The following is a 16,607-nucleotide window of genomic DNA, read 5'->3' as shown; positions in this document are numbered from 1 at the left end:
TTATGTCATAGGATGACTTTTAGACCAGATTATGGGCAGAGTGTGCCCAGGCGATTGAGGCGCAACAGTTGGCGCAAGAGTTGTTAGATCTCCACCAGACGACTGAGACTGTGGCAGAGATCACTGCCAAGTCTCGGGAAAGAGCTTATATGGTACCACAGTATGCAGCAGATGAGGAAATGAAGAAGGTAAGTTATCAGAACATACTGTAGAATGATAGCAGGGAGATCATGAGTATCTCGGGGTGCAAGACCCTAAATGATATGACTTCTTGAGCCTGAGAATGAGATATGGATTTGGAGCACATTAGTAATAGGGAATTAGATCAGTTGCTTATATTGAGGTGTCTCGGGAGAAGACCCTAGATTTCAGATCAGCTTTTGAGGGACCAGTAGGGTTAGATTCAGTACAGAACATGCGGGAAACTGAACGATGGAGTCTTTCGTTTCAAGGGTTTGAGTAAGTGTAACCCTGAGTTATCCTCCGTTTGTGTCTAAATTGTATTATAAGAGATGTCTTATGCCAATTGTATACTAAGAAGCATTAGCGAATAGTGATAGAGCAATCCCCCAGATTAAGGGATTGGGAAAGTACAGTGTCATCTTGGTTTATTCCAAGACTGAGGAGCAGCACGATAAGCACCTGAGGGAGGTGCTAGAGATTTTGAGGAGGGAGAGAATTTTCGCAAGGTTCTTCAATTGTTAGTTCTGGTTGCGCGGGGTGCAATTTCTTGGGCACCTTGTCAATCAGAAGGATATTCTAGTCGATCCGGCCAAGTTAGAGGGCCGTGGTGCAGTGGGGGATTCCGAGGCCTCCAATTGAGATTCGGAGCTTCCTGGGTTTAGCGGGTTATTACCGGAGATTTAATTGGGTTCTAGGAGGCGGTGTGATCTTTTGGGCTGGTTAGTATTGGCACACTAGCAATGGTAAGCGTGGTTTTCAGCAGATTGCGCATAGAATGGTAAGAAGGATTGAAAATCCTTCCAGTATTGTGTTCTGTAAGACGTTAGTTGAATCAAAGTGGGGGAGAATCATCTAAGGATTCAGAAGTAGGAGCAGTTTTGAGACTGGGATAAGTTTCGCATCTTTGTTTGGAAGGAAGACAGCTTAAGCGGCTGTATGGTTTGATGATAGTGTGAGATGGAAGTTCGGAAAAAATTGCCAATAAGGAGATCGCGTTCCCGTAATGTTTGCTAGCAAGCCTTAGGGAATCAAGTTGGGGATTCCAGTCAGGACATGAGTTCAGCTGAGTGCGGGTCAAGCGCGTGTTCGATCCAGCCAGATCGTGTTAGAGTGTTGTAAGTCTGCGGGTGTAGCCGTAGCATTCATTAGCAGCCAGATAATGTTAGAGTGTTGTAAGTCTGGGGGTGTAGCCATAGCATTCACTAGCACCCAGATAGTGTTAGAGTGTTGTAAGTCTGCGGGTGTAGCTGTGGCATTCACTAAGTTGGTAGATAGCGTGAGTGCGTTGTTAGGACGCGGGAAGGACAGTAGTACCCACCAGTTCGAGTGTAGCAGTGAGGATATGGAAATCCACAGATTGGATTTCGGAGTTTTCCAGACGAATTCGACCTGGTTAAGCCAGTGATAAGACTGTAGAAGCGCCACTACAGCTAAGAGGGCAAGGAAGCAGTGGACGGCTTAAGGTCATTTATTACATAAGGCTACAATTGGTCATGTAGCAATCACGTTTAGCCGCGGGTTGGTAACATCAGGATTCGACGCTCGGACCCGATCGGTTGGATCAGGAGGTTGTGAGAACCTCAGTGACATGATAACTCGTGGCAACTAGTTCCAGGGAAGGTTTTGGTCGGAGGTCGTGTGAGGCGACTAAAATAGGGAATCCTTTGGCTCCGCAGTCTGGTTGGAACCCGATATTTCAGATGGCTGACGAATGAATTGAGACCAGGAATGGTCTCGAGAGATGTTGGAAAGCAGCCATGTAGCAGCATGCTGTTCAGACAGTTCAGTGTTCAGGCAGTTCAGTGTTTCAGGCAATCAGTGTTCAGACAGTTCAGTGTTCAGGCAGTTTAGTGTTTCAGGCAATCAGTGTTCAGACAGTTCAGTATTCAGGCAGTTCAGTGTTTCAGGCAATCAGTGTTCAGACAGTTCAGTGTTCAGGCAGTTTAGTGTTTCAGGCAATCAGTGTTCAGACAGTTCAGTGTTCAGGCAGTTCAGTGTTTCAGGCAATCAGTGTTCAGGCAGTTCAGTGTTCAGGCAGTTCAGTGTTTCAGGCAATCAGTGTTCAGGCAGTTCAATGTTTCAGGCAATCAGTGTTTCAGGCAATCAGTGTTCAGGCAGTTCAGTGTTCAGGCAGTTCAGTGTTTCCAGGCAGATCAGTGTTTCAGACAGTGTTGGGTCTCCACCGATAATGGTATTTTGGATTTTCATGGATAGCTTGGGGAGTGGCAAGTCACTCATAGCACGATTATCTGAGTTATGGCCAAGTATAAGTGAATCGCAGGGATAAGTGGATTTGTGAATTGGGTTGTTCTAGTGGGAACCTGGAGTAGTTAGCATGTAAGGAATGGTAAGGAATGATTTCGAGGATGAAATCTAATTTAAATGGCTGGAGTAATGGATAGCGTGAAAGGAATGTTCTTCGCAGTGGCAGGGGAGATGGTTAGTTATGGAGAGTTGTCTTGGGGAAGCCAGAAAACGCGCAAGGAAAAGAGGGTGAGCCCCTAGGATGTTCATCATAAGTACCCGGGGAGTACTAGATGGATGGTCAGTTGGGTAAGATGTGTTCTCAGGATTGTTGAGAATTAGAGTGCACTCAAGGTGATTAGCTACAAGAACTAATATTAGTCTGAATGACCGGACGGAAAGTCAATGGAAGTGGTCAGCAGGAGTTAGAGTCATCAGGCAGGAAAGTTGAAGGCAGATTGCAGGATAGTTGGCCGTAGCGGACTTCGAGGACGAAGTCTAGTTTAAGTGGGGGAGAGTTGTAACACCCAGAATCAGGAAGATCAGGAAAGGAAAGAAAAGCTCTAAGTCAAAGGAGTCAACTCGTCGAGTCCAAGGAGGAACTCGACGAGTCGGAGCGTGACCCGTGTCGCGGAGTAAGTGACCGACTCGGCGAGTCGGGGAGACTGACTCGGCGAGTCTGGTTTTGGTTAGGAAACCCTAGTTTCGGGACTTGACACCCTATTTAAGCATCTCATTCTCATTTCTAGGGTTTCATTTACAGCCTCTGCTGTCCAGAGCAAAACCCTAGTGTCCTCCATGAAAGTGTGAGCTATTATTGTGTGTTCTTGAGTGATTTGAAGTCTAGAAGAAGAAGAAGGAGTTGGAAGAGCTAAGGAGTGATTATAGATCCAGAAGGAGTCCCTCTTCCTCATCACTTTCTGGTAATCAAGCTCTTACCTTGATCTATGGTTTCTTAGATCTCTTCATGTCCCTTTTATGAGACTTTTGGGACCATTTCCAAGGCCAACCCGAGTATTGAGCCTTTGAGGACGAATAGAGATTAGATCTGAGCATTTCTGAGCTCTAGAAGCTCTGAGTGAGAAGCTTTACTCAGCTATGGTTTCCTTTCATGGCATAGACCTCCATTATATCTTGGATTTGGTGTTCTAGCCTCAAAACCCCTTGCATGCACGTAAAGTTAGCAACTTTACGTGCAATGCTAGCATAAGGAGTCCAGATCTATGAGTTGGAAGTGTTGGAATAGACTGAAATCGACAGAATAGAGTTGTCACAAGGAGGACTCGGCGAGTCGGGTCGCAAAACCCAAGCCCTTCTGTTTATGAGTCGGATCAGTGAGTGAGGTTAGAGAAGGACTCAGCTAGTCTGTGCCCGTGATGGGCATGAAGATCATGGTACTCGACGAGTTCAAGGAGGAACTCGGCGAGTCCAAGGAAATCTCCTTAGCCGATGAAGATGGACTCGGCGAGTTGTAGAACAACTCGGCGAGTCGGTTGAAGATAGTCCCGAAGTGATTAGATGAAGGAGAACTCGTCGAGTTCTCGCTAGACTCGACGAGTGGAGTTGGGGTTGTCTGGGATTTGAGGAGCATGGACTCGGCGAGTTGGTAGAACAACTCGGCGAGTCAAGTCAACTGGAAGGTTGACTTTGACCAGGACCTTGACCAGAGCTGACTTAGTTGACCTCTGGAGGACAGTTTAGGCTAAGTTCTATTATTTGGTGTTAGTAGTTCGGTGAGCTAGGAGAGCAGCGCTTCAGAGAATAGTCGATTAGCAGCCAGAGGATTATCAGCAGAGTTCAGCAGTACAGGTGAGTTTCCTTCCAGTAGGAACGGGTCTACGGCCACAATGTCGGCCCGTTTAGTTAGCAGTAGTTCCGGACTTCGGTCCGATGCAGTAGTTCAGTGTGCTTGAGGTCTTTGTGATTCAAGCATGTTTTTGTGTTATGTGTTCCGGACTTCGGTCCGATGCAGTATGCAGTATATGTGTTTATGCTAGTAGTTATGATTATGCTATGCTATATTCAGTCAGTTTCCGGACTTCGGTCCGATGCAGAGGGCAAGGCCCTGGTTAGTTCCGGACTTCGGTCTGATGCAGTTTCCGGACTTCGGTTTGATGCAGAGGGCAAGGCCCTGGTTAGTTCCGGACTTCGGTCCGATGCAGTTTCCGGACTTCGGTCTGATGTAGAGGGCAAGGCCCTGGTTAGTTCCGGACTTCGGTCCGATGCAGTTTCCGGACTTCGATCCGATGCAGTGGGCAAGGCCCAGTAGTTGCTTTTTATGTTATTGTATGGTATGTGGTAGTTTGGGGGAGCTCACTAAGCTTCGTGCTTACAGTTTTCAGTTTTGGTTTCAAGTACTCAGTTTTCAAAAGAGGAGCTCGGGAAGATTGCAGTGCACACACCATTTGTTCAGTCTGGGATGTTTATACTCTGATATACTTGACAGTTGTTATAATATTTTGGGATACATTGCTTATGAATTTTATATGAGGTTTATCGACTATGGTTTTTATTATTAAACTAAACGAAATTTTCAGACTGTGTTTTTGGGATGTTACAACTCATAACAAAGTTGTTGAGTTACACAATGCAACCCGAACTCACCTATCATAACTCAAAAACTACAATGGAAAATACCTAAATGATCATGTAGAAACCTACCAAGCACACACACAATCCTTAAAGCTTAATCGAAGGTTTTGGAGTATACACTTTCAAACCATACTAGAAGGTTCTTCACACCTATGGTTTGAAAGCCTAGCAACCGATAACCTCCATAACTCAGAACAACTAAAAAAGAAATTTCACTAGCCATTTTGTATAACAACACAAATTCCACTCAAATAACCATTCCATATTAGGATGTTTCCAAATAACAAGTTAAGCCATCCCTAAATACCTAACTAGATTCAAGGAGGCTTCCTTCAAATTATCCAAGAGGAGCTGACACTACGGTCATCGCAGCCTTCACATACGACCTACGCACAAGCATATTATTTAGAGAACTAATGAGAAAAAAAAAGTTATTATATGATAAGAACTCCGCGAAAGAGTGGGAAAATACATCAAATAAAAGAAGCTAATAACAAAAAAATATGGAGTGAATAACCCTTAGTCCAAGCCCTTCAAAAAAAAAAAATTGAAAACATTATCCGTCCCACTCCAATAACCCTCAGGGTTTTGAATATTTGAATCCATATTTGTATTCACCGAATCAACGAATACCCGATCCATTAACCATACCCTTATACAATATTGAAATTCTTCAATTTTGATGTATGTCACAAACTAATATTTCTCATAAAATATTGATATCTACTACATTACTTAATACCCAAAATCCATTACATAAGAAATACATTATTTAATACCTCAAAATCCAATCAAATAAGAATTACATTTTACTTAAGACATCAAGTTGCTTTTTTTTTTTTTACAGTTTCATGTAGCATGCAATAACAATATTCATCAATTATTTTTCCTCCAACACTAATGCAACACTAGTTGTTGGAATGGATAAAATGTCTTGTGCAAATAGAGAACGTTTCTAGTATTAAGGAGTTGTAGTTCAAGCTCCTTACCTCCCAAGTGAAGACCCCATGTTATCAACTAAACTCTTCCCACGATCTTTTATGACTTAAATAGAATTGTGAGATTATTGTACTTCAATTTTGTGTGTACAAAATCCATTTTAGAGAGTTTTTAGTTTATGCAATTATATACGAAGTTAGTCATTCACATGTAACGTAACCTGGTGTGGCTTTGTCACACGAGGGTGCGAGACCAAACCATAGCAGGTGATGAATTGAAGTAGGTGACAATGCGAGAATTTCTGATCAAGAAAGGGGATAGAGGGAGGGGTTTGATATAATTAAGCAAACTATATTTTTATTTGTTACGATAATAACATCTTTCTCTATAAAAATTAAACTGATATAACGGCATGTATTTATTATTTCGTTACATTTTGAGCTGTCCATTTCTTTAGGTTATATTTTTGCATGTTTTCCTCAATTAATTTTAATTGGTCCCTTTACAACAAAATTTATTTAAATATATAAACTACGTGAGTTTGTGTGTGTATAAGCTTATAAATTGATAATATTACTTAAAATAAATATATCTTAAATAAAATATACTCCATATTGTTATTGATTATATAAATACATATAAAAAATGTTGTGAGATCCCAATAGTGCACTGATCTGCCTCATCTCCTGCATCATCTGCAAATAGCAGCCACTGCAGATCTCTCTTTCTTTACCACCATTTTTTACCTGAAACAACCACTCTCTTGCTTAAAGTCTCCTCCATTAACAGAAAGCTTCCTACTTCACTTTCTTCATATCCCACTCCTACACATATATATATACATACATACATATACACTGTATGTATATCCTAGGGTTTTATAGCTTTTCAGTAAAAGCTTCATCTTGTCCCACCACAATTTAAATAAATCATTCATATCATAAATTCATAATCTTAACACATCACATGACAACTGTATGAACTACCTGTTAACTAAATTCATATAACATATATAGAATATATATATTCCATTAAAATACCAAAATCATAGGTTTTTAACCTATTCATTTTACAGCTAATTTGGTTGCATCTTAATGCATTTGTATATATGCATAATTAAAAAAAATAAAATAAAAACAAGAAAATAAAAGAGGTAATATGAAAGGAGGTGCACCAATGCTTCGATCACATGCATTACATACAAAAGTGAAAGATATGATCAGAGTCCACTGATGATCGATGATGATAATACTAAAGCTTTAAAGACAGATCAACGGAGGAAATACTTCCTTCTTCGTTTCCAGTTATAGCTGCTGTTACACATGATCGATCACCGCCGTGTAACGCTACTGCTCCTCCTCCAACAGAACCACCACTACCACTTCCACTTCCACAACATGTTTTTGACGTCGTTCCTCTGCCACCTTTTTCCGGGAAAAACTCATACTCCGTCATCGCACTTCCACCGTTCCGGTAAACCGAAATAACTTCCGTCACCTGAGATATATGTCGTTGTAAATTAGTTACCATTAATGACGCTGACTGGAGACCTAATTTGTACTTTTTGGTTGATTAGTTAAATACCTGTCCTGAACAGAGACGAGTTTTAGCTGCGTCGATCATCTCGACGACGGAGTTGTTTCCGGCGAGATTACGGAACGGATTCAGAGAGCAGGCGTTGCTTCCACCATGGATTCGCTTTTTCTGGCGAGAAGATTTTGAAAAAGTTGTTTTAGATGTTAGAAATGAAGAAATGGAGAAATGAAAGAATGTATTGATTTAGTTATATACCTTGTGACAAACGCCGCAGCCATCGGAAGCACATTTGACGACGTAGTTTGGGATTGAAGAGAGTTCCTTCGAGTTATCAAATCGGAATCCAACATTCACAGACGGATCCATGACATGCTCCGCCGTAGAAAACAGATTCGTTCCATGGATTCCGATCCCGTGAAACAACATCGCCGGAGCTGCACCTTGCGCAGGGCGGAACTGCACACCGGTGTTTTGATTTGGAACAGTAGTGCACGACGATGAACTGAAACCAGGGAGAGCAAAAGGATGATGGAGTGAGGGTACTTCAGTCATTTTCTTCCATCTCTCTTGTAACCTAAGTCGTTCAAGCTGTTCAACTCCCATACCTCTCTGAGGCTGCTTGTTTTTCTTCTGAGTCAACTCGCTCCCTTTCGTCTTCCTCCTCCCTCCACCGCCATTAACACTCTGCTTCACACCGCTATTTTCACCGAGGTTCATCTCCATCACCATTGAAGTTGTCATATTAGTAACAGAAGATCAAACAAGATCACAAAGAAGAAGAAGAAGATCGGTTTGTAGAAAGAGAAAACAGTTGGAGATTTAGAGAGATAGAATCAGAAAGAGGAAGTGAGATTCTTTGTGTTTTTGGTTATGGTTTCTACAGTGTAAAAGTAGAGCAACAATATATAGAAATGCATTTTTGTTATTGCCAGGCAAGAATTGCTATTTCCAGAAGTACCTCGTTTTGTCTATACTAGAAAAAGGACTGTCAGATGTGTGGAAATAGTAAAAATTGAACCATTTTAGGGTTTCCATTTGACGTTATTACAATAACACATACGTACCATTTCCTTTCTTAAAAATATAAAACAATGGATATAACTATTTTTTTTTTAAAAACGTAATGTCTAAAATATTAGGTTATATTGTTATAAAGTATTTATTTACTTATTGATTATATCAAGTTTTATGTGTAATCAAACAATAAGACCGAGGTCAAAGTAATTTAGCACAGTCAACTCAAATTAAAACTAGGTTCTCCTATTTTACCATCTTATAAAATATTCCAAAAAATTGATGAATAATGATTTATCTATAATACATTTATATATTTTTTATTATATTATTATTGTTATTTATGTGTAGAAGGAGAACAGGAGGCGCGTGAAGCAACGACCGAACTGAACATGGAAATTTTGGGAAAAGGATGGTCCCCTGGCTAGAAGGTGTGAGGGGGCGCATATTAGTAGACAGGGGTTAGGATTTGCTAAAATAAGTATGAAATGATTAGGTTAAGGAGGGTGGCGCTTTTTAATGTGGATTACGATAATGACCAACATTATTTGCATGCCAGGAGCAATTTGCATGCCTCTGTACATTCGACAACAACCTTCTGTTCTTTTTTTTATATTCTTTTAAACATAATTTTAAAAAAATGTTTCATAAAAGATAAATATGAATAACATATTCATACAAGTAGAACGATGACGTTTTTTTTATGAGTATTATGAGTTTTTGCTTTATTTGTTTGAAGAAGAAAAATCTATTCTTTATTAATTCTTAAAGAAAAAGGCAAAAAAAATGAAGTATTACAGTTGGGCGTTTCACTATCAAATCTTTTGAAGATCAACATTTTCTCAAATTCCAATAGTGGCAAAAATCTACACTAACAAGAACCCAATTTTTGGTTTCTAATTTTAGAAAATATTGGAATGGAACTTGCAATTATTGGTGTTTGTAGTTATTGTTGGTTGCTAAAAAGAATACTATGAAAGTTCATATGGTTTTGTTTATATCTTCTCATATACAACAGGAAAAAAAAATCATAGATAGAGTTGCTTTGATTTATTTAACCATCTAAATACATATGTCAACTTTGATAAGTAAGTACATTGCCAATTATTTTAGCCTTAACGGGAAAATCTCAAAATAAACAAATATTGAGTTTAAAAGGTGGTGTAGGGCCTTGGATGAGGAGTTCAATGGAGGGAATACACAAACTTGTATATAACTATGATGCGAGGTACGTTTCAAAGCGTAACATTCGTAAATTGGGGCAAAAAATTTAACTCTTGAATGAATATTTTTATCAAGACCAAACTTATGAGCATAAACCCACATAATTTTCTTCAAACGCATCAATACGAACTTGAGAGATGAGAGAAATTTTATTTTTTGTTAGAGTTTGTGAAACTGGACGTATTTGGAAGAGTCTTAATGAACCTAAGTCAAAATCTTCATAAGAAAGCATCGTTCGAGACTTATGATTTAGATTTAAGACTAGTATATAATTCCATGATTCTACTACTAATTGGGAAGCAGGAATTCATTTGCAAGTTTGAAGTTAAGTTTATGAAGTTCCAATAGAGTTTCTAAACTGTAGATTTATGAACATATGATTTGATTTGGTGGAAATCATTTTTTATGATTAGCTTAATGTCATAATTTAGATTCATATTTAATGTTACAAGTAGTGCAAATTATGATGCTATCATTTTCAATTAGGTTCAATGAACATTTATCAAATTTTGCATTTAGCTTTTGAAAAAAGAATATGACTCATGACTCAATTAGTTAATTATCAATTGAAGCATATCAATTAGGTTTAATTACAAGTCGGAGTTAGATTTATTCTCTAATTGAATTCATTTATGAAAGCACTTCCTAAGGTTAATGATATTGTAATATTGATAAATAATGTTAGAACAATGGATTAGATCTATTTTCTAGTGGTGACAAATAATGATACGGCCCGACAAAAATATACGATACGAAACGAAATTGAGACGCAATTAAATTTTAAATTCATGTTTGTGTCATGTGTAAAAAAATACGAACTCGTGTCATGTAGTGTTCAAGTTCAAAATTCGACACAAATTTTGACATAATATTAATATGTGTTGCTCGTGTTTGTCATGTTTTGTATTATAAGTTATCAGTTAATAAATAAACTAAAGTTTTATTTTATTTTATCTTTTTCGTGTTTATCATATTGGTTGTTTGTATCGAGTTTTAATTAGGTCATTTTCGTTTTGGTTTCTCGTTTTGATCCATTTAACCTCTATTAGGGAAAACAGGCAATACTTGTCAAGAATCAGAACAAATTTGATGTCACTTGTCAAGTTCTGATGATCCTTGTTAGGAAGTAATACGGATAACACACGAAACCAAAAGCACAAAAAGACATATTATTTACGTGGTTCGGTCAAGGTGACATACGTCAACGGGTAGTAGGGGAGTATTATTTATTTACAAAGTTCTCAAACAGAGATTAGAAGTACAACTCAACAAATATTTGGCATATGCACTAAGGATACAAGACACCAAATGACTTAGCAGCATCCCTATTTATAGTGAAGTGATCAAACTTAAAACCCTAATAGGCCAAGCCCAATGGCCCATAGACCCATGAATGATGTCAACCAATCATAATCCGTCATGCAACAGCTTCTGCAACATTCATCCTTGATTTACATTGCATGAGCATCAACAACATACATGATGGAGCATGATGATCCATAGTGGCTCATCATGATGCAAAAGTGACACATCAAGATCACCATCGCTCATTAACCATCATTGTGGCACATCAAGCAATAATCCTTAAGTATCTTCAACATGTGAGAAACCTTGAACAATCTTGAGCATCATAGAGGACTTCATAGCATATGTGGCTCATCAAGGGATACCATGGCTCATCAGGAACACATATGGCACACCAAGAAAATGTGTGGCGCATCAATCCACCTAATGGAGCATCAGGATGCACAAGTGGTGTAGCATGATCATTAGTGGCACACCCATGCTTCAGCAACACATCAATACTCTGAAGTGTTGGGTTTTGAGCATTCTAACACTTCCTAAGTGTACATGCAACCCTATTAAACCTTGGATCTATGTTTGTCTAAGATACATGCAAAATATTATTTTCCAAGGTTTATAACCTATCTAGCACGGCATGGGGTACTTTTAACCATAAAAGAACTAGATGAATTACATACCTTTTGTTGATTGTTGATTCCTTGGAGTTTGAGAGCCAAGCACCAATAATGTGAATGCCTCAAATGGAAATCACAAATCACCACAAACTTGGAAAAAATATATGAGAGAGTATACTAACTCTTGATTTTGGCCACCACACTTACACACACATTAGTGTCTTTTTCATGCAACATAAGCTTGTTTATATAGTGTACATGGTTAGGGTGAAACCCTAATAACCCATGTATTTTCCTCTTCCAAGGATCCATGGGTAAAAGCTCCATGGATCATCCATGGACTTCCATATAAGCTTAGCCCATTCCCAAATGAGTGTTAGCCCACACCATATAAATATAATAGCCCATGATTTAATTAGTCTTCCTTTTAATCACTAAATTAATTCATAATTAATTCAAGATTAAAACTAATTAAGTAACATGACTTTATATTAATATATTATAACTTATAATATATTAATAAATCGTAAGTATACAACTCTCATAAAATTATCCATAACTAGTTTGGGTGAAGTGCAACCCAAATGGATCATGCCGGGTCGGGTCAAGTATATACCAAATAAGTTATGGACTTAGACACCTTATCCAACAGACTCCCACTTGGATAAGTCTAATAACTGTATTTGCCTATATTACTTCAGGAACCAACCGGCAATCGTAGCTCTCGAAAACTCTTGTGAACTATGAAGCGTCATTTTAGATAAGTGATCATATAATCCTCTGCTCTCATGATATCAGCCGGACAAATACATGGAACAATGTCTTACTTATTGTCTAGCAGTTGTTTCTCGATTTCCGATTTGTTTGACAAAGAACTTAACTGAACACATCAATTTAGTTCTGACCGGGCTCGGTACATGGGTCAACACAAAATCATCGAGGGGCCCAGATATCGCTTCTATTTCTAGAAGGAACAGATAAACTTCGACTCATATGCTTGTTCTACTACTTATTGAATTGCACACAAAGGCACGTTTTATAACATCAAGTTACTGATACGTTTACGTGCAATCAATGCACAACCAACTCATAGGTAACAACTCATATCTCTAGGTTTGAAGACTTATATGATATTACCGTCTCACGATCACTCGAGATAAATTCCATGAAGTGATACAAGTGAGCGTGGGTTTATTCCAATACTCATAACTTATGAGTACTCATGAATGTTGTAGCAACCATTGCTATGGCTAAACACCTTTAGTCATCTACAATCCCAATTCATGACAGTCTTGATTCATACCTACTTCCGACATATGACCGACTGTGGAGAGTTTGAATAAATTAATTATTCTGGAAGTCAAAACATGCAAAACTGAAACAATAGTAAATAATTGACAATGATAGCAACACTTTACTCATAAATAAATCACAAATTTTATTCATCATCAAACGTCGATTACATTTTACAAGTTTCAGAAAAGGCTATCTAATCTGTAAAACTAATATCGTCCCTCAGCCCGATGCGCCTCGCATGCTGCAAATGCTTCACCCTCGTCAGTCCCTTCGTAAGGGGATCCGCAGGGTTCTCATCTGACGATACCCTCTTTGCCACGAGGAGTCCCTCTTCTATCTTGTGTCTTATGAAGTGATATTTTCTGTCAATGTGTCGGGATCTGCCATGATCTCTTGGTTCCTTGGCTAAGGCAACCGCACTATTGCTGTCACAGAAAATCTCCATAGGCTCCTTAATAGCTGGTACAACTCCAAGGTCTCCGATGAAGTTCCTCAGCCATATCGCCTCCTTTGCCGCTTCACTCGCTGTTATGTACTCTGATTCACAAGTCGAATCAGCTGCAGTCTCCTGTTTGGAACTCTTCCAAGTGATTGCCCCTCCATTTAAGGTAAAGACCCAGCCCGACTGAGAGCGGAAGTTATCCCTATCAGTCTGAAAGCTAGCATCACTATACCCTACTACTCTCAAGTCATCACTCCCACCAAGGGTAAGGATCCAATCCTTAGTCCTCCGCAGGTACTTGAGAATATTCTTTACCGCAGTCCAATGAGCCTTGCCAGGGTTCCCCTGATATCTGCTGACCATGCTCAAAGCGAAGGCCACATCAGGACGGGTACAAGTCATAGCATACATGATCGAACCAACAGTGGAAGCATAAGGTAATCGACTCATCTCAGCTATCTCATCTTCTATACTCGGGCTCTGAGCCTTGCTCAGTTTGGCATTGCTTTGGATCGGTAATTCTCCTTTCTTGGAATTCTGCATGTTGAACCTTTTCAACACCTTATCCAAGTAGATACTCTGACTAAGTCCAATTAGTCTTTTACTCCTTTCTCTTAATATCCTTATCCCTAGGATATAGGTAGCTTCTCCAAGGTCCTTCATAGCAAAGCACTTCCCAAGCCAGGACTTAACCTCCTGCAAGGTTGGGATGTCATTTCCTATGAGTAGTATGTCATCCACATACAGTACCAAAAAGCTAACTATACTCCCACTAGCTCTGACATACACGCAAGACTCATCTTCACTTCTTGAGAAACCAAACTCTTTGACCTTCTCATCGAAACAAAGATTCCAACTTTGAGATGCTTGTTTCAATCCATAAATGGATTTCTCAAGCTTGCACACTCTATTGGGGTACTCTGCACTAACAAAACCTTCTGGCTGATTCATGTAAACATCCTCAGCCAACTTTCCGTTAAGGAAAGCGGTTTTGACATCCATTTGCCATATTTCATAATCATGAAATGCAGCAATGGTTAGCATAACCCTAATAGACTTAATCTTTGCTACTGGTGAAAAGGTTTCATCATAATCAATACCCTGAGTCTGAGTAAACCCCTTCGCAACCAGTCGAGCCTTATAAGTGTGCACCTTCCCATCCATGTCGGTCTTCTTCTTGAAGATCCATTTGCACCCGACTGTCTTACGGCCTGGTACATTGTCAACCAAGTTCCAAACTTGATTGTCATACATGGACTGTATCTCGATGTCCATAGCCTCCTTCCATTTAGCAGACTCTGGGCCTGCCATGGCTTCCTTAACACTGTTAGGTTCATCCAGATTTACCAGTGTACTGTCACTGATAAATGTTGTTGGATTAGTGTCTAAGTCCATAACTATAATTGGTATGTACTTGACCCGACTCGGCATGGTCCATTTGGGTTGCATGGCATCGGAACATTTGGATAGACCGTTTATGAGGAAAAGACATTTTGTGACATATTAATATATTATAAGTTCTAATATATTAATATGAAATCATGTTATTTAATTAGTATTGATCAAGAATTAATTTGGACTTAATTTAGTGATCAAAAAGAGACTAATTAAATATATGGGGATTGATTGTGTAAATCATTCATTCTTATATATGTGGGCTTATGATCCAAGATTCCTTTATGTTGGGTTTAACCCATGTGGTGATCCATGGATACTCCATGGAGGTTAAAACCCATGGAGCATAAGGAATGGGTAAAGTCATGAGTTACATGGTGTAACCCTAATAGCCACACTATATAAGAACCCCTTTAGTTCAAGAAATTGGCACTAGTGATACATATGTAAGAGGGCTAGCCAATTTGAACATGTATGTCTTCTTCTCATGGTTATTCCAAGAGTTCATGATGTTGTGTGAACCATTTGAGGTGTCACACTTGGGGCACTAGGCTCTCAAGCTTCATGGAGTCAAGCAACAATAACAAGGTATGTATTCTATCTATTTTAGTATCCTAGTATCAATGTTTTGTATGCTAGTTAGGATAATACCTTGGATAATCATATTTGCATGTATAATAGAGAAAACATAGATCCAAGGTATTTAGGGTTGCATGTACACTTAGGAGTGTTAGAATGCTCAAAACCCATCAGTGGTATCAGAGTCTAGGCTTGTTTTCAATTATACTTGATGCAAATTGCTGAAAAATGCTGAAAAAATCGAATTTCGGGCATTATGGGCACTGGACTCGCCGAGTCCACTGATGAACTCGCCGATTCCATGAAGAAAATCATCCTACTCGGCGAGTAGGTTGATACACTCGACGAGTAGGAGCCCCAGACAGCATATTTTCGAGTTGTTTGGCTAGAAATGGACTAGAAGCATTACCCTAAGATGTTTTTGAACTTATAAACTTGTTTTTGATGTGGTAATGTTCGTACTAATCCAATTTCAAATATAATTGTCAATAGATTCATGTTTTGTATTAGTTTAGTGATTAGGCTAATTACATGAAAAAGTTTGATTTGAATTATCTTGTTCTTATGAGTTGCTTAGATTAATAGAAAAGTTAATTGATTTTGTGTTTTCAATCCATTTTAATCTAAGATTTGATTCTAAAATGTGTTTTTGTAACTTGTCCTCAAGTTATATGAAAAGTCACATTCAAGTTTCATAAAACTCATAAAAGTTGGCAATGGTTACAAAATGACGAGTCTTGTCCTCAAGTTATGGAGGTTCAAGAGTCACTTCATTAAGTAATAAAATGTGTAACCTTAATTAATTCCATAAGTTATAAAATAAAGAAAAGTTACATTCTTTTATTAGTTTAAAGTCTTCCATAACTTGTCCTCAAGTTATGGAACTTGAAGAGTTTTTTAATTAAAACTAATTTAAACACATAAGTTATGGAATTAATTAGTTTTGAATAGTTTCAAAACTTGCCCTCAAGTTTTGGAATTTGAAAAGTTTCACTTATGAATACTTTAATTCCAAGTTAGCCCTTAGAATTTTAAAAGTTAAAATTCAAACCCTTATACTATTATTATAATTTTAATTATATAGATATGTATAAGATAAAGTCAATCTTACCGTTAGTAGGCCTCATTCACGAAGCCGGTCTATAAGGGGGGTATAAGGTTACTGCCTATAAAATGGCAGTTTAATGGGTGTCCACTCTCACCCACCGCTTCCTTGACTGGTGGAGGGTCGTTAGCCGAACGGG

The 16,607-nt window shown here is 38.7% G+C and overlaps 1 protein-coding gene across 1 annotated transcript; it reads right to left on the bottom strand.

Moving 5' to 3' along the window:
- Nucleotides 1–7,091: 7,091 nt before the first annotated feature.
- Nucleotides 7,092–8,355, bottom strand: SPL (sporocyteless (SPL)). The gene is made up of 3 exons (XM_079074514.1): nucleotides 7,750–8,355; nucleotides 7,543–7,662; nucleotides 7,092–7,455 (listed from the first exon to the last, which is right to left on the bottom strand). The coding sequence occupies exons 1-3, from the start codon at nucleotides 8,233–8,235 to the stop codon at nucleotides 7,210–7,212; spliced, it is 852 nt and encodes a 283-aa protein (XP_078930640.1). The 5' UTR covers nucleotides 8,236–8,355; the 3' UTR covers nucleotides 7,092–7,209.
- Nucleotides 8,356–16,607: the final 8,252 nt, after the last annotated feature.

Source organism: Lactuca virosa, chromosome 9 (assembly GCF_052849685.1).
Source record: "Lactuca virosa cultivar CGN04683 chromosome 9, Lactuca_virosa_CGN04683_v6, whole genome shotgun sequence".
Taxonomy (NCBI): Eukaryota; Viridiplantae; Streptophyta; class Magnoliopsida; order Asterales; family Asteraceae; genus Lactuca; species Lactuca virosa.
Note: the sequence above shows the minus strand (reverse complement) of the source record. Positions and strands in the feature narration are given on the sequence as shown.

Coding starts and splice junctions, on each gene's coding strand:
- SPL (XM_079074514.1), bottom strand. CDS start 8,235: ATGACAACTTCAATGGTGATGGAGATGAACCTCGGTGAAAATAGCGGT. Junction 7,663..7,749: donor GCTGCGGCGTTTGTCACAAG/GTATATAACTAA, acceptor TCTTCTCGCCAG/AAAAAGCGAATCCATGGTGG. Junction 7,456..7,542: donor CTCGTCTCTGTTCAGGACAG/GTATTTAACTAA, acceptor CATATATCTCAG/GTGACGGAAGTTATTTCGGT.